General features: G+C 41.4%; 1 protein-coding gene across 1 annotated transcript in view; it reads right to left on the bottom strand.

The window, feature by feature from the left end:
- Positions 1 to 24,068, bottom strand: part of LOC113585188 (uncharacterized) — a 44,179-nt gene that overhangs the window by 4,582 nt on the left and 15,529 nt on the right. Inside the window, exons 27-61 of the mRNA XM_027022553.3 lie at positions 23,059 to 23,177; positions 22,324 to 22,491; positions 22,179 to 22,210; positions 21,992 to 22,089; positions 21,847 to 21,869; positions 21,705 to 21,726; positions 21,345 to 21,372; positions 20,784 to 20,868; positions 20,129 to 20,275; positions 19,693 to 19,901; positions 17,036 to 17,139; positions 16,692 to 16,801; positions 16,382 to 16,537; positions 15,711 to 15,925; positions 15,409 to 15,494; positions 14,754 to 14,881; positions 14,072 to 14,197; positions 13,204 to 13,397; positions 12,685 to 12,773; positions 12,435 to 12,562; positions 9,318 to 9,442; positions 8,465 to 8,582; positions 7,528 to 7,743; positions 6,949 to 7,119; positions 6,679 to 6,822; positions 6,216 to 6,265; positions 5,837 to 5,966; positions 5,524 to 5,606; positions 5,230 to 5,359; positions 3,990 to 4,180; positions 2,670 to 2,760; positions 2,415 to 2,562; positions 1,516 to 1,697; positions 338 to 493; positions 95 to 231 (exon numbers count right to left, since the gene is read on the bottom strand). Coding sequence (XP_026878354.3) covers positions 95 to 231; positions 338 to 493; positions 1,516 to 1,697; positions 2,415 to 2,562; positions 2,670 to 2,760; positions 3,990 to 4,180; positions 5,230 to 5,359; positions 5,524 to 5,606; positions 5,837 to 5,966; positions 6,216 to 6,265; positions 6,679 to 6,822; positions 6,949 to 7,119; positions 7,528 to 7,743; positions 8,465 to 8,582; positions 9,318 to 9,442; positions 12,435 to 12,562; positions 12,685 to 12,773; positions 13,204 to 13,397; positions 14,072 to 14,197; positions 14,754 to 14,881; positions 15,409 to 15,494; positions 15,711 to 15,925; positions 16,382 to 16,537; positions 16,692 to 16,801; positions 17,036 to 17,139; positions 19,693 to 19,901; positions 20,129 to 20,275; positions 20,784 to 20,868; positions 21,345 to 21,372; positions 21,705 to 21,726; positions 21,847 to 21,869; positions 21,992 to 22,089; positions 22,179 to 22,210; positions 22,324 to 22,491; positions 23,059 to 23,177 — 4,339 coding nt within the window. The remainder of the gene's footprint in view (positions 1 to 94; positions 232 to 337; positions 494 to 1,515; positions 1,698 to 2,414; positions 2,563 to 2,669; positions 2,761 to 3,989; positions 4,181 to 5,229; positions 5,360 to 5,523; positions 5,607 to 5,836; positions 5,967 to 6,215; positions 6,266 to 6,678; positions 6,823 to 6,948; positions 7,120 to 7,527; positions 7,744 to 8,464; positions 8,583 to 9,317; positions 9,443 to 12,434; positions 12,563 to 12,684; positions 12,774 to 13,203; positions 13,398 to 14,071; positions 14,198 to 14,753; positions 14,882 to 15,408; positions 15,495 to 15,710; positions 15,926 to 16,381; positions 16,538 to 16,691; positions 16,802 to 17,035; positions 17,140 to 19,692; positions 19,902 to 20,128; positions 20,276 to 20,783; positions 20,869 to 21,344; positions 21,373 to 21,704; positions 21,727 to 21,846; positions 21,870 to 21,991; positions 22,090 to 22,178; positions 22,211 to 22,323; positions 22,492 to 23,058; positions 23,178 to 24,068) is intronic.

The raw sequence follows: 24,068 nt of genomic DNA, 5'->3' as shown, positions 1-24,068 counted from the left end.
TAAGTGTGTTTGAGGGTGTGTACTTGTGTGCGTCTATGTCTATCTATAGTGTGTATATTTCTGAGTGTGAGTGTGTGTACGTGTGTGTACTTACTGTAGGCTAGTAGAGGTAATGTTGGTCAGAATGCTAGTGTTCAGAGCACACAGTTTTGCTCCTCTCAATGCATTGAGTTCAAAGCTGCCCAGAGAGTTCCCTGTGCCACTCAGATATTTGCTTACGATGGCTTGTACCTGAGAACCATCCAACCAACCAGACAACCAAACAATCAATCAATCAGACTAAATAAATAGACCCTTCTCTCTATTTCTCCTTTTGTGAACACCAGTGATGGAAGACCTGTGAAGGGGTCCATGATCCGTATGTGGAGTTCATCAGATTGGACAGCGTATCAATCTTTGTCACTGTCCACCTGCTGATGTCATCGGAGGTGGCTGCACGGGAGGCAGGGCCGAGAACTTGCAGCACCTCGTTACTGATGCCCGTTGGGTAAGCCTGAGTGATGGAGGAGATAGTGTCACCATACTGGCTTTGACTTCATAACGCCAAAGGGTCTGAGAACATCTGCAGAAGCTGCTGCTCACTGCAGCCATCTCATTTTAACACAGATATTCCTACTTCGTGAAGCTCGTAATAGATTTCCCTGCATTTTATGTTCAATGCAGAACTGCAGAAATGTGACCAGGCTGCTATTTTGTCTTTCCAGTTTACCTTGTTGAGTTGACCTTTTTTACTGTTTACATTGTTATATTTACCTGGTTTACCCTGTTGACATGGTTGAGTTTACCTGGTTTACCCTGTATACCTGGTTTACTCTGTTTACATGGTTATGTTTACCTGCTTTTTCCTGTTTACCTGGTTTACTCTGTTTACATGGTTATGTTTACCTGCTTTTTCCTGTTTACCTGGTTATGTTTATCTGGTTTACCCTGTTTACCTGGTTATGTTTAGCTGGTTAAGTTTACCTGGTTTAACTTGTTTACCTGGTTTACCATGTTTACATGGATGAGTTTACCTCGTTTAACCTGTTTACCTGGTGAAGTTTACATTTGTATTTACATTTACAGCATTTAGCAGACACTCTTATCAAAATGACTTATAAAAGTGCTTTGTGATTTACTCACAGTACACACATAATAGCCAGGGCAGTAGGTTAGTGTCCAATATACCAATCAACTAGAATGCTTTTGAAATACAGGGATCAATGCTGATGCCTAGCCGATGCCTAGCATCTCAGAGAACAATAAGTGCAACAAAGGAGCAGTCAACATCAGTGTAATAAACAATACCCTACAATAAGTATTAGTTTTAGTTAGTCAATATATGGTCAGGGGTCATTTAAATATTCTACAAATAGATGGGTCTTCAGTCTGCATTTGAAGACTGCAAGGGACTCTGCTGTCCGAACAGCAAGTGGAAGTTCATTCTACCAAATTTACTTGGTTTACCCGGTTTATGGTTTACCCTTTTTACCTAGTTGTTTACCTGGTTTGCCCTGTTTACATGGTTGAGTTTACCTGGTTGAGTTTGTCCAGGATGACACGCTGGTAGCCACTCCCCATAGCCTTCTGTGCTATGGTGGCTAGGTTGTCCTTCAGTACCTGAACACTTAGACATGCATTAAACTGTGTCACGTCGTAGCCGAAGGGGAAGGAGCCATCAGACACTTGCACCTGAGTAATCTGCCCCATAGTACATGCTGGAGGAGAGAAGAGTGTATGCGTGCGTGTGTGTAAAAACAAAAGGAAAAATTTACATTAGCCAGAACAGATCGAAAGTTAGACCTCACAATGAATGTACACACCCAATTTTTTCAGTAGTTGTCTTAATTTCAACAGGCTCCATTCATATTATAATTGCTTCCAGTATTGTTCTGTATGATATCTGTGTTTTTGAAATGAATGGTTTGTTGGTATTTGGAAGCCATCATGAGGTTATTGGACTAGACAGCTTCATCGACTTGCTTTGCAGCTGTAACCACAAACCACAGCACAGCTAATCCATGACTTAAAAGATTTACTGTTTGATGATGACCTGGTTGACAGTATACACTTCTGATAGATGCTCATTGAGAGGCAGTGATTTTTTTTTAGCCCTAGCTAGCTGCTAGCTAATGTTAGCAAACAGTTGACATGCCACATCTAATAAAAAAAAGATGGAAAGTAAGTAACTAGATGTCCTTCTAGCTAACACTGGCTTAATCTGGTATTAAAATATAGGCAGACAAAGGAGTCCTGATGTCTGTAAGATGCAGACTCTGGTGCTGGTGATTCTGAATTTGGCTAAAAGCTTTGAAATGTCACAGGTGGAATCGATAAGGTCTTGCTGTCGACACACAGATTTTAAGCCAAAAATGGTGTGGCCTTTTTCTTATCAACATCTCAGTTGTTCTCATCAGTGTCTCTTTTGTTCTCACCTGTGTCTCGTTTTGCTCTGTATGTGCTCTTGGTTTGGGGCCTTGAAGAGTATGCTGCTTCAGTCATCATGTTGCTGATGAGCACCCGGGACACACTGCCTCTTATTTGCTGGGGTAAAAATGTCCTGAAGAACTGAACTTTATTATTCTGCATCAACAAACAGATTCAAATGAACACACACACACACACACACACACACACACACACACACACGCTCTTTTAGGCTTTACAGTAAGCAGTTCTTCCTTATTCACCATTGTGAACTGGGACCAGAAGACTGAACTCAGGTAGAGAGGAAGAGAGCCCAAGTTGGTCAGAGTGGTTACATTCCAGCTGGTGGGAGCCCTAAAAGAGATGACAGAACAAAATAGAAATTAAATCACAGTATCACGCCACAGAGATGCACCACACAGATAGAGATACAGATACAACACAGAGATGTTCCAAGATACACCACACAGATACACCTCAGAGATATACCAGACAGATAAACTACATAGACATGCCACAGAGATATGTCACAGGGATACACCACACATATACATCGCAGAGATAGACCAGAGAGATACATCACAGAGATGCACCACACAGATATGCAAGAGGTACACCACAGCACAGAGATATGTCACAGAGATGCACCACACAGTTACACCACACAGATACGCCATAAAGAAACACAAGAGATACACCAGACATCAGAGATACATCAGATATGCCACTAAGATTGAGTGAAACTCAATACCATTCATAAATAGCAAAAATTGTGTGCATGTACCCATATATATACACATTTTTCCCCTCTGTCAGAAATATGGCATGTTTGTTTTACCCATATATGGTGTTTCCTGTCAATAAGTAACACTGTGTGAGTATTTGTTGCATGCATATATGGTGTTTCCTGTCATTTACATTTATGGCATTTAGCTGACACTTTTATCCAAAGCAACTTACAATTATGAGTACAACTTGAGCAATTGAGAGTTAAGGGCCTTGCTCAGGGGCCCTTTATGTAATTACAGTGTGTATGTGTGTGTCTGTGCGTGTGTGTTGTGCCCATATATGGTGTTTCCTGTTAGTAATATGGTTTGTGTGGTATGTTAGTGTGTGTCTTAAATGTGGTGTGTATGTCTATATATGTGTGTTGTACCAATACATGGTATTTCCTGTCAGTAACATGGTGTGTGTGTGTGTGTTGTACCCATATATGGTGTTTCCTGTTAGTAATATGGTTTGTGTGGTATGTTAGTGTGTGTCTTAAATGTGGTGTGTATATATATATATATATATATATATATATATATATATATATATATATATATATATATATATATATATATATATATATATCTGTGTGTGTGTGTGTGTGTGTGTTGTACCAATACATGGTATTTCCTGTCAGTAACATGGTGTGTGTGTGTGTGTGTACCCATATATGGCGTTACTGTCAGTAATATGGGCTGTGTGTGTGTTGTACCCATATATGGTGTTACTGTCAATAATATGGGCTGTTTGTGTGTGTTGTATCCATATATGGTGTTACTGTCAGTAATATGGGCTGTGCTTGTGTGTTGTACCCATATATGGTGTGTCCTGTCAGTAACATGCTCTCCACTGCACTGCTCTGGTCTGCTGAGAGATCTGGACACCGTTTCAGCATTTCTAGAACATACGGGTCTGAGTTCTGGATGTAGGATCCGTTCAGGACACAAACCATGTTTCCCAACACAATCAGCTGCATCTGGCTAATATTCAACCCTGAAATTCCCTAGGAGAGGAGATAAATTAAATAAAATATTAAATACAAACATAATTTAATATACATTACAGAAACAAATATAGAATCTGTTTAGTGAAATATGTGTCTGTAAGTGTGTGTATATATGTTTGAGTGTATGTATGTGTGTGTGTACATAGGTATGCGTGAGTGAGTGTATATATAGGTGCATGAGTGTATGTGTGTATGCAAGTAAGTATACCATGCATGTTGATCTGTCCAGGGATGTCACCATTTAGCAGCAGTTCAAAAGGGTTTGCTGGCTGACTGTGTATTATATATATATATAAAGAAGCAAGTGCTATCCTTCACCCTCTTGGCTTGGTATCATTGCGCAATGGGGTGGGGAGGATTAGTTAGATAGTGGGTTCAATTGGAAATTACACTAATTGGAAATTACACTAATTATGTTACTTCTCACTAGTAATGCGTGAGTGAATTGTAATGCGTGAGTGAATTGTAAAGCAATTCTAGTGTGGATTGAATTGCTAGTTGTGATGTGTGTGATATATATGGAGTATTATTTGGCATAGTAGTGCTATGTTGAGCTAGTTCTAGAACCTCACATGTAAGAATATAGGAGAACTACCGCATCCCCCCCTCCTAGAGGGCACTGTTGGATAACCTACGGAATTATGGTATATTCATATTGTATAGTAAATTCACTGTGAAAGTATTCCTGTATACGAGTGCCTAGCATTGATAATGATGAAATGACTATTGAAATGTATGTTCTATTTTCTATTCCAGACCATACATCTAATGTTCCATACTCCATATCATCCACATATCACTTCATACTTCATTTCCATACCTCAAATACATAGCCTGCTGTCTGTAATGGACAAACCTGAGTCTGTATATTATTGTGCCTAATGAACGTGCCCGTGTGCAAATGTGCCTAATGCGTTGCATTGTTGAATCTTATTAAAGAGTTGAAATATGGGTGCATGAGTGTGTGTGTGTGTGTGTGTGAGAGTGAGTGTACATATAGGTGCATGAATATGTGTGTGTGTGTGTGCGCGTGTATGCAGACTAACAAGGCACTGCCTGGCATTGTTAAACAGTAGCTGTCTTCTGAAGGCCAGAGTGTTGGAGAACACAGTGAAATCAGCATTGCCCAGAGCAGAGAAGTAGGCTTGACATACTGACTGTCCAATCAGGGAGTAGCTGAGAAACACAACAAACACAAAACATGGCTTCATTACCTTCTGCTACAATCAACCAGACTTTCCATCCAGAGAGTGTGAGCCATAAATATGAGGGTGGGGTAGTGTGTGTGTTTGTGTGTGTGTGTGGATATGGATTAAACCATTGCGTGTGTATAGACATACTCGTAATATAGAAGCATATCAGCAGGGTAGTCATTGAAGGTGTTCAGATTATAGTCCTTCATGTAGTTATACATGCACATCAGCTGGAGGAGTCATAGAGAATAATATTAAATATCACATAGCATTACAGTCTTCACACAGTACGCATCACACAAATAAAACGCTTGACACCATGAAGCTTGGATGGTATATGGGGACAGCTAACTTGGCTTGCTCCAGACACTCTTGGGTACCCTCTTTAAGTGGGTACATAGTTGGTGGGGACTCTGTTTTAGTTGGACTTCACGTTTGTCAGTGCTCAGTTCTTGCTCACCTGTGACTCCTGAAGCACAATCTTGGTATTGCCACGTTTCCGGCAGCCTTTGATCAGGTTCTGTACCTTGACAACATCATAGTCCTGAACACTTGTGCATGTGAAACCCTGCAATAACTGGAATGAGATACTATGCACACGGACACACACACACACACACACACACACACACACACACACACACACACAGAGAGAGAGAGAAAGAGAAAGGTTTAGTGTTTTCCTTGATCTGACCTGACCTTGCTAATCACTGAGTGCCTTTTGAGCCAACTCAGGTGTGACTCCACCAGGCGAATTGACCTTGGCCACTGCAGTGGGGCTCTAGGAAAGGAACTGCAGGCGCTGGTACAGCATAACTGATCACAAAAAGCTAACTTACTTGGCCGGATCAGGAATCCCATTTGCTGCTATGTCGAAGAACAGGATCGCCTGTAAAACACATTTATTGAAGTTTCAGCAGAACAGCTTAACATTTTTTTAATAATCAATATGGACTGATACATGAAGGTTCATTATTGATTTTATATATTGACATCTTTTTTTCCCTTAATTTGCTTTTCCAAACTTTTTCTAGCTTTCCCAGTGCTGGTCAGTCTTAGTTTCCACACACCATCTCTGCCCTCTCTGTACAGATTTTGTTGGGTTTGAATTGGCAACCTTCTGACTACAAGTCAAGCACTTTAACCACTGAGCTACCACTGATCCTCACTGACTCCTACACTTTGAGTGACAGAAAAGGAGGGACTTATATAACATTAGACCCAGCCTAGGACTTGACCCTGCACTATGCTTCAGACAGGTAGTGTCCTGAGATCCTATAGGAAATGACATAACAGCCGAACCTGTTCATATTGCCACTGTTTCCGATTGAGTGTTGCAACAGACGATGGAGACAAGTTCAGCAGAGACACTCTCGGAATCAGCATCGCCATGTCATCAGGAACGTTCTCTACAATGCTGTCAGAACTTGTATTCACTAAGATGAGCTAGAGGAAAGAGACAGAGAGAGAAGGGGAGAGGGAGAGAAATGAGGAGAGAGAGACAATGAACTTTGACAATGAGAATGAAAAAAGTAGGAAAGCATGCTATATCACCCTATATAGCTGTGTTACCTGGTTGACAATGCTCTCCTGTATGATGATGGGCGCTGTGATGATGTTGGACAGGAAGACAGGTGATTGGACAGCCATGAGCAGTTGGCCCGGAGGAATGTTGGCAATGACTTCAGATGGGATGCCAGTTACCAGGGTTCCTAACTGGAGCAAAGAGTCTGACGAGTGTAGCTACGATAGCACAGAAAGTGAGAGAGATGGGAGAGAGGGAAAGAGGGAGAGAGCATTGGAGTGACATCAAGAGTTGTGGGAGAGGTAGAAAGTGGTAGAGAAAATGATCAACTATGATGACCAAATTTTTTTATGACCCTACAACACACACACACACACACACACACACACACACACACACACACACACACACACACACTCACACACACACACACACACACACACACACACACTCACACACACACACACACACACACACACACACACACACACACACACACACACACACACACACACACACACACACACACACACACACACACACTACAATAAAATGACAAACAAAAACATTTACTACCATGAACTACAACCACATGAAGTCTTTTACATAAGGGTGAATAAGCATACCGTGAGCACTCCCGCAGAGAGCATTGACTGGACGATAGCAAGGGCCTGACCTTGGCTCCAGCTAACCACAGTGCTGAGAACACTGAGGGAGGAAAAGAGGACAGCAGGGGGCGTGCTGCTGAGCTGGCCTGTGCTCAGACCAGTGCTGTAATTCCCCAGGGCTGAGATGGACGCAGACGTCACCGAACCAAGGCTCTCCGCCAATGCAGCTGTCACCTGATCGCAAAGGAGATTAACAAGCAGACAAAACAGACAAGCTAAATGAGCATACAAAAAAATATGATTAATGAACAGATTAAATAAATCGTATTAAGCAGATGAACAAACAAGATTAACAAGAAGAAAAAAAAACTCAGATTAATGAGATTCTGGCAAACAAATCAAATTAATATTAGAGTAGATGAAACACAAAAAGATCATGTCAAGATAGAAGAGAGTAACTCTTTAGCTTTAAAATGACTGTCACAATTGGCCCTGGCGATCCTCTTCCTCTCCTGAGGAGGGCACACTCTCCTCAATATTAATCAGCAGATCAGTGTAGTTACACTGAGACCTTCAGTTCTTCTGTCTGCATTAATTTCCCCTATGTCACGTGCTGGTGTTGGAGTATTGAGAACAGTGATCCTGGTCCTAACTCTCACCCTAACCCTAAATTTATCCCTAAACCTAGCCCTAACTGTAATTCTAACCCTAATCCCGTCCTGGGCACAACACACCCATAGGTATGGAGTTAGTGTTATTCTGGTACACAAAACACAAACACAGTGCAAACCACACACACACACACCTGAACCAGTGGAACCAGTGTAATTTCCAAATCAGACAAAACCCAAAATCAGAGAATAGAGTCAGTAGGTCACACTCACAAACACACATGCGTGAACACACACACACACACACACACACACACTGTGTGTGTGCACGCGTGTGTACTTACGTCAGAGCCTACGTCAGTGCAGAACTGATGTAAGGACTGCATGATAGTTGTGGCATATTGGCTGGACAGAGCAGTAAATGCGCTCGCAGGAGCAAAACAAAGGAATGCTGGGGGCAGACTACACACACACACACACACACACACACACACACACACACACACACACACACAGACACAGACACAGACACACAGACTCTGATTGGCTGCTGGGGGAGAAAGATAAAGCAAAAGTTTCAACATCGAAACATTTCACTGGAATGAGAACAACAACTATGATATAACAATACAAAAATAAATAAAAATAATAACTGAAAAATTATTATATTTGTTATGAAGAAGAAGAATATTTGAAAAATAATTATAACCTTAATATGGATATGGGGATTTTTCTCTAACACATGTAGTATAATATAGTAAGTATAATTTGGTTATATAATCTATAATAGTATAAGTATAATGTGGTTATTTAATTTATAATAATCTATGTACAATATGGTTATATAATCTATAATAGAGTAAGTATAATGTGGTTTTATAATCTGTAAGAGTCTATGAATAATGTGGTTATAATCTATAATAGTGCAAGTATAATGTGGTTATATAATCTATGTATAATCTGGTTATATAATCTGGTTATATAATCTATAATAGTGTAAGTATAATGTAGTTATACTCTGGAACAGTATTAACGCCCTTATAATCTACAACACTGTAAATATAATGTGATTATAATCTATAATAACTATAATGTGCAAAATGGCACTGAATATGGCAAAAACGCATTAAGCAGTCTAATAAAGATGTTATGACACATTATAACACATCAGTTCCATAATGAGGTGTTATAACTCACAGTGTAGCACTGAAAGAAGGGTTGGCTTGGTACAACAGTTCTGTATAAAAGATGATGACGCTTGTGGAGATGGTGGTCGAATTAAACAGCTGCAGGTTTACTGGGTCCAGTATGAAGGGAAGAAGCTACAGCAGGACAAGAACACTCTGGTTATAGGAGGACACAGTGAGCTATGTATTTTTTTCAGACAACGAAAGGGGGGTGAGAAGGCTAAGATGTCACAGTTCACTACTGACTTGACCTCACTAAAGCTCTCGTAGCTGAATGCATCAATCTTGACAGCAATGTTTCAATAATGAAAGTAAAATCTTCCCACAAGAACAGAGGCAGCTGCTGCGGCACAGGGGACAAATTGAAGAAACTGAAACCACTAACAACACCCTAGTTCAGTGGTACCTAAGGAGGGATTTTACCACCAACAAGTAAAACACATTTATGAAGGTAATTATTATTATTATTTTTACATTTTTTAAAATATAAAATACCATTCACATGAGATCAAAGACCAAGATATCTCTATGTACACCCTAGTCTAAAGGTCAAAGCTTAGCTTTTGTATATCAAGGTTCAAAACGGAAACTGTGCATTGCCCTTGACAAACAATCTGTAATCTTGTTGTGTTAGTTAAATAAACTTTAAACAAAATACAAACACCCAACTGTTCTGGACTGTGGTCCTCCAGAACCAAAGCGAGGACACCTGATCCACCAGGTCCGGTGGACCTAAGGTCACTGCATACTGACAACCCTGAACAGAACTGAACAAAACTGAACTTGCAGAGAATCTCCCTAAAAAACACTCAGGGCTGGATTCCATCTCCCTGGAAATCTCAGGGCTGGGTTCCATCACTGGACCATCGGGTGCTACCCCAGTGACGTTCTGCTGGGAGAGGCTCACTGGAGAAGCTATGTATTATTGTGTAATACACAGGGGAACAATGTGGAACTACATAGTGTCACGATCAGTCCCTTTCTTCTTCCGTGTTCCATGTTTTTCCTGTCTTCAGGTTAGTTCTGTTCCATAGTTTCGTTTTGTCCTCATTGTTTGATTGCTTACACCTGTCCCTTGTGTGCCTTGGTCATGGCTGTTCATTGTTTGAATTATTGTTTGAATGTATTTCATTATGGTTGTTTCTTTGTACTCCCTGCCTTTGTGTTTCTTAGCCTTGGTGTTTCCTAGCCTTATTTATAGCCTGCTTCCCCATTTGCCTTTGTGTGTGTTTGTTTTGTTAAGTCATGTATCCTCGTACTCTCCGTGTCGGCTCTACGTAACCGCTCAATGTTACAGAATGAACAGCCCAACAAGGACGCAGTGAGAGCGAGACTCTGGGAGGTGGTTTCGCTGGGACGAAACTCCAGCTGTTTCTACACAGTCCAACGACGAGATCCCAGGTAAGTGCCAAGAGTCTACCCATCTTGACCAATGCTGCAGGGGGGGAGCGGCCTGCAGCGCAGGATATTAGTAGGCAGAGTGAATGCACAGACCATCCATGGCTAGGTATTCCCTGTGCACGAAAGCGCATCTGTGAGCTCCCTATCTCTCCTGAGAGCCTTTGGAGCCACCGAGAGGGTTCTGTGTCTGTGTGTTCCTCCAGGGTCACCCCACCGGTGTCTGTGGCTATCTTGCAAGCCACCCAGTATGATCCTGTTCCCAGCATGGGAGATGCCACCCGTCCTCATCCTGGTCCTGTACCCGGCGTGAGAGACGCCGCCCATCCTGATCCTGGTCTTGTTCCCGGCATAGCAGATGCCACCAGTTCCGTTCCTGTTTCTGGCTTAGCGGATGCCGCTAGTTCCATTCCTGTACCCAGCATAGAGGATACCGCCCATCCTGTTACCAGGTCTGTTCCTGTAGCTGCACCTCCGGACCTGTCGCCGCCACTGATGGCTGCTGCCCAGACCCTGGACCTGTGGCCGCTGATCATCGCAGCCGTGCCCCTGGACCCAACAGTTCCTGTTCCTGTAGTGGGAGAAACCACTGCAGGAGTCCCCATGCCTCATGCCAGGCCTGTCCCCCTGGTCGCTCCTCGAAGCTCTCCTGTGGCTCCTACTGCCTCATTGTTTTTGCCTTCTCTGTTGTGCTGTCTGTCCCTGTGCCTGTTTCTGTGCCCATTCCGATTCCTGTGTCTCCCTTAGTTTCTGTCCCTGTGTCCGTTCCAGTGCCTGTGTCCATTTTTGTTCCTGTCCCTTTGTCCCTGGCCTGGTCTGTTTTGCGTGCTTGTAATCCTTGTCCTCCCTCCCGGCACTTTTTTGTCCTCAGTCTGGTTCTGTTGGTTCTGCTTCTGAGCCCAGGTCTGTTCCTGCTTCTCTGCCTGTCACTTCTGCTCCTTTAGTTTCTGTGTCTGCTCCTGGTTCTTGTCCTGTTCAGTCTTCTCCTGTTGCCCCAGTTTCTGTGTCTACTGATGTTCCGGTGCCTGATCCTCGTCGTGTCCTGTGTTCAGTTCCTGTTTCTGGCCTGTCCCGTCTTGCCTGTTCTGTTCCTGTTGGTGTCTCGTCCTAGTCTTGTTTTGGTGTTTCTTGTTTTTGCACGCCCCGGTGTTGTGCGCTTGGGGCAGGGGCTACTGTCATGATCAGTCCCTTCTATCTTCTGTGTTTTCCCTGTCTTCAGTTTAATTCTGTTGCATAGTTTCATTTTGTCCTCACATTGATTGTGTACACCTGCCCCTCATTTCTAGTTCATGTATTTAAACCCTGTTGTGTGCCTTGGTCGTGGCTATTCATTGTTTGAATGTGTTTGACTGTTTGAATTATTGCTTGAATGTTATGGATGTTTCTTTGTACTCCGTGCCTTTGTGTTTCTTAGCCTTCTTGTTTCCTAGCCTTAGTTATAGCCTGCGTCCCCGTCTGCTTTTGTGTGTTTTTATTTTGTTTACTCATTTATCTCCGTGCTCTTTGTGTCGGCTCTATGACCCTGGACTGCCTAAACGACTCTGATTTTGGATTTGCGCATAATAAATCTCACTCCTCTTCGCACATGCGTCCGCCTCTTTACCGCTCAACATTACAGATAGATTAATACATTTGGGAGGCATTCACTGGGAGACAGACACACGGGTTCAGAAAAGAATCTCTGAAAAATTATAAGCATTATCAAGAAATTATTTTCCATTCTACTCACCTGGGTGTCTCCAAACATGATCAGGTCATTTAGAGTGACAAAGCTGATGAAGTCTCCAATGTAGTTAATGAACCAAGCAGTGGAGTTCAGCACAGGATCAGAGGGTTTATAACACCTGGGTGAGGAATCTAGAGAAAGAAGGGTGTTTTCTATACTAGTTTGAGACTGACACTGAACTGTTTCTCTTCTAAAATAATCTGTTTCCTTCCATCTTGTTTTGACGGCAGCTTTAAAAATACCAGTGACTTACCTGTCGTGAGATAGACTTGGATGGTGTGGTAGATTTCTTGTGCACTGAAGTTTACATTAGTGAAATTGTAAGTTCCCATCAGAGATACACTGAGGAAGTAAAGAAAGATTCCTCCAGGTTTGCAGGTTTTAAGCGAAATAATTCTTACTTGATTCTGCTTGAAACTGAACAGTGAAATGATTCTGACATGGCAGCCATACACCTCTGTTTAAAATGTTGTTTAAACTGTTTAAAACATTGTTTTCCTCTGTTTAGATAATGCTTTTGGAGCAGTCAATCAGCTGATTAAAACACAACTGCTTAACATCACTGGCTTCCAGAGAACATTCATTCAGCTGATTAATGTATTTCCTTGAAATTCATTTTCAGAAACAAGTTACAGGAACCCTGGGCATCATGCTGCATTTGATGACTCCAAGTTAAACAGAACCTGCATCTTATGACAATTATTTCCACACACTGATGGCAAATGTGCATAATAAACCAAAAGAGTGAAACTGAAATCCTGTGTTTACTTACAACGTGCGGAAAGCTAGACAGTAGGAGACATTTAGCAGCGTGGGGCTGATCAGAGGAGAGCTGAGGTAGGGCAGGTAGCGAGCCAAAATGACATTAAACCACTGAATAGCATCAGCCTGAGATGATGCATTGAGAGCAAGAGGCCACACACATGCTAACGTCTGCCTGGCCAGAACTGGAGATTGTACTGGTTGCTGGAGAGAGAGGGAGCGTGAGAGAGAGAGAGAAAGGCAGAGAGACAGAGCGAGCAATAAGCAATAATTTGTATTTTGTTATACACATTTTATCTGATATATTAATCCAAATTAAGTATTTAATTGTGTGCACACAGCTGTGTATGTGTCCAAATTTGTGTTTGTGTGTCAGGCTCTCTGGAAATTTGGGAAATTGCTTGTATAATTATAGGATTCATTTTTGCTTATGTCCATGTTCCAAAATGTACCCCTACTTAACATTACCTAACCCTCACTTAACTGTAAAATAGCAGTAGAGTTAGTCAGAATATTGAAGGGAATTCAACACACATTACCACACATTCAACACACAATCACATTTTCATTACATTCTCCACACATTATACCACATTCAGCACACAGTACCAATCATTCAACACAGTCAACATTCAATAGACATTAAACACACATTACCACATTCAACACACATTCACTACACACACAACCTACATTCACAATCATTCACCATACATTCAATACACAATCACCACACACTGAACATTGTTATGATCAGCAAAAAATTAAAATCAAGTAAAAATTGTAAAATCAATGTAAAATCATCAGTAAAAATTGGTTGCTTTCTTGATGGTTATATGGATGAATGTGTGTGCACACGTATGTGTGCAAGAGTGTACATTCTGCAGGTACACTGTGGTTCTTGGATAACTGTAGAAGAGCTGGCAGAGTTGCTGTGGGTCATCTACAGTGGCAGGACTGTTCAAGTAAGCAGAAAGCTCTGCAGGGGACACGGAGCTCAGCAGCTACAGAACAGAGAGAACTGTTAATCAGTTACACAGTAATGACCCAATCACACAACAATTATACAGAAATGACCCAATCACACAACAATTACACAGAAATGACCCAATTGCACAACAGTTACACACTAATGACTCAGTCACACCAATTACACACTAGTAATCCCAATCACACAACAGTTACACACTAATGATCCAATTTCACCACAGCATTTCATTTCATGGCTTTGGTGAACATAAAAAATGTTGCTGAACTAAGGTTTTACATATACATTATATTTATGGCATTAAGGAAACACTGTTATCGAGAATGAACTACAAAGGTTTTAAATGACTTGGGGGTATTATATGCTCATGTGTTTTAGAGCCTGATGCATGGGATTGGCCAAGTGGTTTAAATGGCAGCTGCTCCAAACTGTGACCATGGGATTGCTCAAGTTGTTTAAATTGCAGATGCTCTGACCTGTGACCATTGGATTAGTCGAGTGGTTTGATTGGCAGCTGCTCTGACCTGTGACCATGGGATTAGTTGAGTGGTTTAATTGGCAGCTGCTCTGACCTGTGACTTGCGGTTTGGGGGCATGAGAGTCAGGAAGGTGGAGAGGGTGGGCAACTGAAAACTCATGAAGGATGACTTCAGGAAGGAGTAGTAGCTCTGGTTGCCATAGCAACGCAGGGGCTGGGGTTCTGCCGGTACAGAGAGGAAGAGGATTTAATATACAGGAGTGTCATGTGGCATTACTGCCTCACAACCCAGGAAATATGGTTTAGTATAGCACTGGAAAAATGTGTATTTGTTTATAACTATCTATCCATCAATCTATACACATATATAGATGACTGATTATATAAAATGTATGTACTGATGGATGCATGAACAGATGGCTGGGTAACTGGACAGATGGATATGTATGTGGTTGAGGCTACTATGGTATGTATGTGGTATGACTACCTATAAAAGAGTGGATGGCTCGCTGGTGTATACGAATGACCTGGTGGTGTGAAAGAATGATCCCTGAATGACTTGGTGGTGTGTATGAATGACCAATAAATGACTCTAATGTGCATGAATGACTCGCTGGCGTGCATGGTTGTGTGTATGAATGACTTACTGGTGTGTAAGAATGACTATTGTGTGTATGAATGACTTGCTGGTGTGTATGAATGACTCGGTATTGCGCATGTTTGACTCGCTGGTGTGTGTAAATGACTACCTATGAGAGACTTGACGATTTGGGTGTAGATTGCCTGCTGTGTGTCAACACTGAAACTGGAGTTGTTGGAGTTGAGTACTGCAACACTATTGTTCACAAAAACACAAATTAAAGCACAATATATAAAACACAATTTTACAGATACAGTGTTTGTGTGTGTATGTGGGAGAGTGTATTTACCCACTTCTTTGTTTGTTTGTATATGTTTCTGTGTGTGTATTTTGTGTGTGTGTGTGTTTCTGTGTGTATTTGTGTGTTTTTGTGTGTTTTCGTCTGTGTGTGGTTTTTTCTGTGTGTCTTACGCTTGCTGTAGTACTGAACAGGATCTGTTCAACACAATGCTGAAGTACTGTGGAACCAGTGTGGCAGGCAGGTCTGGTATGAGTGGGACCAGGCTGGTGTTCAGCCACTGCTGCACCTGAGTGTCCGGCACAGACGGGGACGACAGACCTGCCCTGTCAAACACCTGCTGAAGGAGAGCTGCACGCACCGGGGGAGGGAGCAGCACACCCTGGGACTGACGGATATGACACACATCCAATCAGAACCCACACTTATGCACCAACAAACTTTCACCAAATACAGCGTTTCAGCAAATGGCATATAACCATAGCAAATATTTTTTATAGTAGGCATTACAATTAATATTTATATTTTTGAGATGTAAAGTTCTTCATTTAAAATTATTGCCTATTTCTAAACATTTACATGTATTTTATGTAATCTTTTCAAATGAAATCAGCGATATAGGCTAGATAGCTTTGCTTAATTTAGGAATTTTTATAGGGTATGTTAATAAAGTCTAATTAATATACACAGTATCAGTTTTTTAGTTATTTGTTCATTTTAATTACTTAAATTATGGAGAAGTTAATTTTTCACCATATGTACTAATTACTGCAGAAGTTAATTTCTTGGTGTATGTATTAATTGCTCTACTGGACAGACAGAGTGAGCAGGAGCTGAGACTCACGGTGAGGGCCACTGACAGTGTGGAAAAGAACTGAGTGAGCTGAGAGTCTGGAATATTCTGCAGGAGCAGGTTCACCTGAGAGATGGTGGACAGGAGACCAGGAGAACTGGCCACCTCCACCATCTGGTCTAGAGTCAGACTACCTACAGCATCCAGCTGAATGGAACACACACACACACACACACACACACACACACACACACACACACACACACACACACGTTCATATGTTGCACCGGTGAAAAACTGGGGTTGAATCTCTTTAAGTCAGTATGTGTTTGTGCTGTGTGTGTGTGTTCATGTGTCATACCGGTGAAAAACTGGGGTTGAGTCTCTGTAGGTCAGTAATAGATGCAAATATAGAGAAAGGCCCCACATTAGCTTTCAGCCAATCATAGCTCCTCACTCCAGAGGCACATGCTGGATGCACCAACAGTAAAACAGACAAATGAACATCAGAACAATATCGCCGCAACAAACATAATTAACAAACAAAATCCCAAACAAACATGCTGGCAAATATATAGAAATAAACAAATACAGCTTTTATATTTAAAAGCAATGCATAACAAACACACATACACTTGTGTTTGTGAGTACGTGTGTGTGTGTGTGTGTGTGTGTGTGTGTGTCTGTGCACATGCGCATGTTAACCTGCATTCTGCCCAAGACTGAGGAAGCCCTGGATGAAGTTGGCGTAGACGGATATTTGTGTGTCCCTAGACATGCCACTGTATAACTGACTGAAAATATTAACCCTGCACACAAGGACATTTTATAATCACCAAACGACACATACTAACATTATATGTAACACATACTCTATCTACACTGCAGATCAAAATTAGAGTACAACACACAATTTCCTAAATGTCAAGGTCACTGTGTAGTCATATGTGAATTTATCCTAACAGGAGTAAAAGAGCAGTATTTTAAGCTTATTTCATGAGTTGTATATATATTCTAAAGAATAGTATAAAAAACTAAAATGACATAAATAAAAAAAGAACACTGATCAAATTTCACATACCTGCAAGTTATTGTTGTTAATCTGGCACCTGGTGCTAATTTCCTTAATTATCCGACAAACCCTATTTAACTGGCAGCCTAACTTTCCATTTTTCACTGACACTGCGAGATGGTGATCCGTTCCAAAGTAACTGAAACCCTCCAGCAGCAGGTTGTCCAGATGAAGGCCAAAGGGGTGACCCTATCAGCCATAGCATGAGAAGTTGGTTGTTCCAAGTCTGTGATTTCTAGAATATTGCATCTTTACATCACCACAAACTCATTTCAAGAAGGCTGGTCGCCCATGAAAGACAAATGCAAGAGAGCACAGGATAATGCGGAGAATCTCCAAGGATAATCGGATCAACACTGCAGCTGGAATTGCTCACCGATTCAGCACTGAACAGGGTAAGGATCTGTCTCCTCATACAGTGTTGTGATGTTTAAGAGCATTTGGCCTGAAAGCCCACTCTGCAGTGACCAAACCTCATTAGAAGAAAGAATCAAAAGGCTAGACTAACCTTTGCTGAGGAGTGTCACGGAACACTCGCCTCTCATGAGGCACGTGGTTTGGCCAGCCATGTGCAGTGGGAGGACTTTCATTTGTGGCCACGTCTGCAAACACCTGTACTTCGTTTTGTCTGTGTGTATATAAACTTACGTCAGGGTGTGCAGCGTTGTTGGTCATCGTCGACGTGTTAATGTAGCGTATTAATGTTAAATGGTAGCATCATTACATGTATTCCCGGTTATCGTGTCTGTTTATTGTTAACTGTTTCATGTTCCGATTCTGTAATACGCGAGTGTTGTTGTGTTTATATGTTTCCATTAAACGTTTGTCCCTGTCGAGGAAGTCTGTGCGTCCTTCTCCACGCCCTTGGGCACTCAGGCCACGACACGCATTACAGAATGACCAACCACCACAGGACGCCTACTCCCTCGGCGAAGAACGGACTTCCTAGCAGGAGGTGCGTGGACAACCCCTGCACTGCCGCCTGGATCCCAGGATATTGGGGAGATGACCGTGAGAGCTGTCCATGTCTTCTCCGGAGATGGAGGGGAACACCCCCAGGAATTTCTTGGGGGGGGGGGGGCGCCTGAGGCTGCTGAGCCTGGGCCAAGGAGGACCGAGGGCCACCTCGACGACCAGAAAGAGGGTGGTCGGGTGGAGCCTGCGGGATCTCCTGAGTCCCCTCCCCTCAGCAGACTTGTCAGCGAGACTGGGAGGGTCTGCCCAAACCCTCGGAGGCAAACCGCCTCTGGGATGCTCCTAGAGTGGCGGGAGGAAGGAGGCGTTTAGGGAGGTCGCATGTCTGGAACTGGGGCGGACGTGCACTCCCGTGTGTCCGTCGAGGCCAAGGACACGTCAAGGCGCATGCGGGGACGGCGGGCGCCACGTAACAGCGCCTTGTGTTTTTGTGTGGGCGCTATTGGGTGTTTGTGTTTGCACCTTTTGTGTTTACAGGCGCAACGTCTTGTGGAGCGTACCGGACCACCCTGAGAGAGGCAGGTGAGCTGCCTTTCTCCCTCTCGCCGCGAGGTCTCCCTTGCTGGTGGCATCTGGCCTGACCCAATAGAAAACCTCTGGAAAATCCTTGGTGACAAAGTTATGGCCAAGAAACCCACAACAGTCACTGAACTGTGGAAAAGACTGCAAGAAGAGTGGACCAAAATCACACTAGAGCAGTGTGAGAGACTAGTGATGTCCTGTGGCCGCAGATGTGCTGAAGTCATTCAAAGCAACGGCTTGCTCCTGATTGGTGACTGATTGGTGAAATTTAGTTGGAATCTTTTCTCTGTGCTACAGTCATTGCTGTTCTCTAATTTTGATCATTGTGTTTTCTGCAGAATAAAGGTTTTATTTTGAAATACTTTGGTTATTTTGTAAAACACTGTACTAGTGGCATGGTATACCCCTAACAAAAAATCCGTCAAATGTTGACCAATGAACATAAAATTATTTCTGAAAAAAATCAAGTGTTCATAAATTGTTCTCTATTTTTGATCTGCAGTGTATTTCATATGTGTGAGGAAATATATACATATATTTCTATATACTTACATTTATCCCCACACTCTATAAACATGTTTTTGTGTGTGTGTGGCAGGAGGGGTTTGGGGTTGGACATGTGTACATGAAGTAAATTCATACTTGCTATCTCATTTGCTATGATTTGGGTCTAAAAGCTTCAAGAGTTCAATTTTGACTGAAATAAAGGCATGTGTTAAAACTAAAATGTGTTTCTGCATATTTGTGTGTGCAAGTATGTGTTCATGCTTGTGTGTAAGCGTGTGTGACTCACATGATCTGGTAAGTGTCACAGCTAAAGTTCTTGCTGGCAAGGCAGGACAGGAATTGATGAGAAGCATATGGCAGGAAGGGGTGGAGTCTTATCTTGAACCATTGCTGGATGAATGAAGAGTTTCTGTAATTGGATGAGCTGAACATACTCAAAGTCACCTCTCCAATCATATCCAGCATTGCCACCAGGGGCTGGGACCAAGGTAATGTCTACAGAGAAGAGGGAAGGCCAGAATCATGATTGTATTATTTGTTTGTTTATTTATTTATTTAGACATTTATTTATTTAATATACATTTTCCCCCAAAATTCTTAACATCCATAACCTTTATAAATGTGATTCCCCACTATTACAATAAAGCAATATAAATACAATAAAAGCATAAATATGTATCCACATTATTTGTTTGTATGGTCTGAGATTGGGTTTATGTTACCGTGTTAGTAAACAGGTCAAGGGCGGGGCCAAGGACAGGGTTGACATTTGTGATGAAGTGTTTCCAGGTCTCATCAGACACAGTGTTGTTACCAGTGATATTACATGACAACACTTTCACCAAGTCTTCTGGAGACATACCTGCCAACTACACACACACACACCTAAACACGCTACACATTAAATAAATTGAACACAGTAAACACATGACACACTAAATACACCACACATTAAACATTCTAAACAAACACACCACACACTAAACACACCAAACTAAAAACACTAAACAGACCACAAATTTAAACTAATTTAACACATTAAACACATCAAACAAAACACACTAAAGAAACTACAAACATACCAAACACATCACATCATGCACTAAACACACCAAACAAAACACATGAAACACACTAAACAAACTAAACAAACACCTAGCCACCTTCACACCACACAAATATACCACAACACACTATACATGCACCACACACTAACCAAACCTCCCCATAGACTGTAGTAATTGATGAAAATATTTGTATTTGTGATTATAATACAAAAATATGAATCTAAAAATAAAACAAAACCTCCCATAGTGGAATTCTGAGTGGAAGTGTTACAGTCTGTCACTGTGTGTGTGTGCATGTATTTGTATATACCTCTGCACAGGCATATTGTGTGATACTGAAGCTGCAGAGCTGGTTGCTGTAATGTGGTCCACTCAGGTACATCATCACAGCAGTACTTCAACACAGAATTAAGTTCAAATAATTTCAGTGCTGGTAACCTTTACATGATAACAGTTACAGTGCTGTTACACCCCCAGACCATCATTACATCAATTCACATGGTTACCCACAGCAGAACATCTGTTTTCACAGTATTACATAGCAGGATATTATCACATTATTTTACATGGTAACTGCTGTTACACACAACAGAAAATCATTACATTAATTTACAAGCTAAAAGTGCTGTAACACACAGAAGGACATGATTACAATAGTTGTCAATGTATGTTATTGTTTACATAAATGTTACTGGTTTACTAAAGAGTTGTATTACAAGGTGTTACTGTTTATAAAAATGGTTATTTGAAAATGCCAGCCATAGCTCACTCTGGTTGCTGGTATGGGTTGTTTTTTTAAAAAGTCACACCTAACTATACCAACCAGGATATACAGTATATAAAGTTTATGGCATTACCCTAACCTGCTTACCTGTTAGAATGCATACACAATGTCGTCTCTGACAGAGAAACAGATAAGACAGTAAACCTGGCAGGCTGTTACAGTTAAAACAACCCAAGGTAACACCAACCAAACTTAATGAAGAGTCCACAGGACTTATGAAATGTAGAATTTATAAATGGAGAATTAAGTTAAGACCACAAAATCTGTCATTTCACGAACTGAAAGCACCACACACTAAACAAACTAAACACACACATTAAACAAACAACTTCAAACACAGACCGCTGGCAAACAAGACTGGATCTTACTAGCAAATTAAAAATGGAAGTACAGGAAACATGAATAATGTGAATGTAAAAAGCATAAACATACAAACTAGAAACTAACCATTGACATAAGTGGTGTTGCACTGAGGGAGAAGCAAAACAAAACATGTGAGGATGAGAAATGTAATTCATCACAGAAGTCATGAGCTCTTGGTAAGAAAATTCACAAATAAATCAAAACAACCACACACACACTGCCTCACCTGCCCACTGTAAATAACACAACCTGAGGAGAAAAAAAAAAGAATAAAAGGCATTACATAAAGGTTACACAGAACAGTGTGCATATATATATATATGTGTGTGTGTGTGTGTAGGTGGTGGTGTGTGTGTGTGTGTGTGTCTCACCAGGTGGTATGTTCTTCAGCATAGAAGATTTACTGTGCACAATCGCAACCTCCAAATCCACAGGCACATTGGGGAACAGATGGTCCAACCAGTTCAAACTAAATGGCAACAGAGATTATACATTCTTTACAAACATTACCACAAGCATCAAATTTTATATATGTAACATTCCTAGTTGAAAACTCACAGGATTCTGTAGGATGAGCATGAGATGTTTGTCTGTAATGATAATTTAAAATATAATAACTAAAACAAAAGCCGAAAAAGTAAACGATCAACTACATTCCTCATAAGACTTGTATATGTTCTTGAGTTAAGAAAACTGATTTTACCGCCTCTGACAGGTACTGCAGGGTGTCAGGGAGTCGGTCCTGCCACATGGGCATTGTAAGGAAATCCAACACCATGTTGATGATCTCATCTTTTGGTGGAAGACCAGGAAAGTCCATGAGAACGACATCAGCAATTTGCAATGAAGACAGGTATGGCAAAGCTGCCAGCTGCAGAGAAGAGAGATGTTGAAATATACTTTTCAGTCTGACTTCTAGATCTACACATTAAATCAGTCTGACATCAGTTCTACATAGTACACATCAGTCTGAATTCCAGTAGCCTGGATGATGTTAAATCTGTAGTCTCAATTATGTTAAATCAGCAGTCTGAATGAGGTTAAATCAGCAGTCTGAATGAGGTTAAATCAGCAGTCTGAATGAGGTTAAATCAGAAGTCTGAATGAGGTTAAATCAGCAGTCTGAATGAGGTTAAATCAGCAGTCTGAATGAGGTTAATCAGCAGTCTGAATGAGGTTAAATCAGCAGTCTGAATGAGGTTAAATCAGCAGTCTGAATGAGGTTAATCATGGCTCAGTGAGGACTTAAGTGGTGTTCTGGCCAACCAGCTTGAACACTATATAAAGCCACTGTATAAATTCCACGCATCCCAGCTCCTAGCAGTAGCCTACACTACACTGTGTGTGGGGTGCTTGGGGTGTGTGTGTGTGTGCGTGTGTGTGTGTGTGTGTGTGTGTGTGTGTGTGTGTGTGTGTGTGTGTGTGTGTGTACACATACCGGATTGAAAAGTGGATTTAGATTCATGAGTGTTGATAAAGATACGAAGTGTGAGAACTGGCCAAAGTTAGTGAGTAGCCACTGGACACTGTCATTCATCACACAGGCTGTGTGTGTTACTAGGAAACACAAATCACATAAAAGTTAGTGAACAGACACTGGACACTGTCATTCATCACACAGGCTGTGTGATAGATATAAACTTGGGTGGTGCGGGTTCAGGCCCCACCACCACCAAGATGCCACTGTTGGGCCCATGAGCAAGACCCTTAACCCTCAAGTTGTACTCAGACATAATTGTAAGCATCAGATAAATGTAAATTTAGTTTAATAATGTGAATTTAGTATAATATTGTGTATAGCAGAAAGGTGTGTATAGTGCAATAATGTGTATTTAGTATAGTGTATAGTGTAGTAATGTGTATTTAGTATAATATTGTGTACAGTGTAATGTTTATTTAGTGTAATAATGTGTATATTGTAATATATATTTAGTATATTGTGTAACAATGTGTATATTGTAATAATATGTATTTATGTTGTGTATAGTGTAATAATCTGTATTTAGTTTAATAATGTGTATAGTGTAATAATATGTTTTTAGTATATTGTCTAATAATGTGTATTTAGTGTAATTATGAACCAGCTAGTGAGCTACAAATGAGTAACTGTATAAAGTCAACTTTCAGTAGGTAAAGTCTTGGGATAATTGGGTTGATAAGTTTAAACTGTCTTGGTCTTGGGTTGACTGCTAAGCTGACCATGGCCAGCAGAGGGAGACACAGAGCTCCTCCTTAATAAGCCCTGTGTCTGGTATTGTTTAAAGGGACAGCAAAGCTGACAGACATCTATAAGAATAGATTTGATAAAAACTGAAGTATAAATGGAATAAAAACCCAAGTGTATCGCTTCCTCCCTTTCCCTAACTTCTGGCCTCATGTAACATTGGTTAATGGTTCATCTTGATCCAGAGGCTGACTCCACCCTCGTGGGCTGCACCTGGGACTCTC

Source organism: Electrophorus electricus, chromosome 18, assembly GCF_041902795.1.
Source record: "Electrophorus electricus isolate QZ-2024a chromosome 18, ASM4190279v1, whole genome shotgun sequence".
Lineage (NCBI taxonomy): Eukaryota > Metazoa > Chordata > Actinopteri > Gymnotiformes > Gymnotidae > Electrophorus > Electrophorus electricus.
Note: the sequence above shows the minus strand (reverse complement) of the source record. Positions and strands in the feature narration are given on the sequence as shown.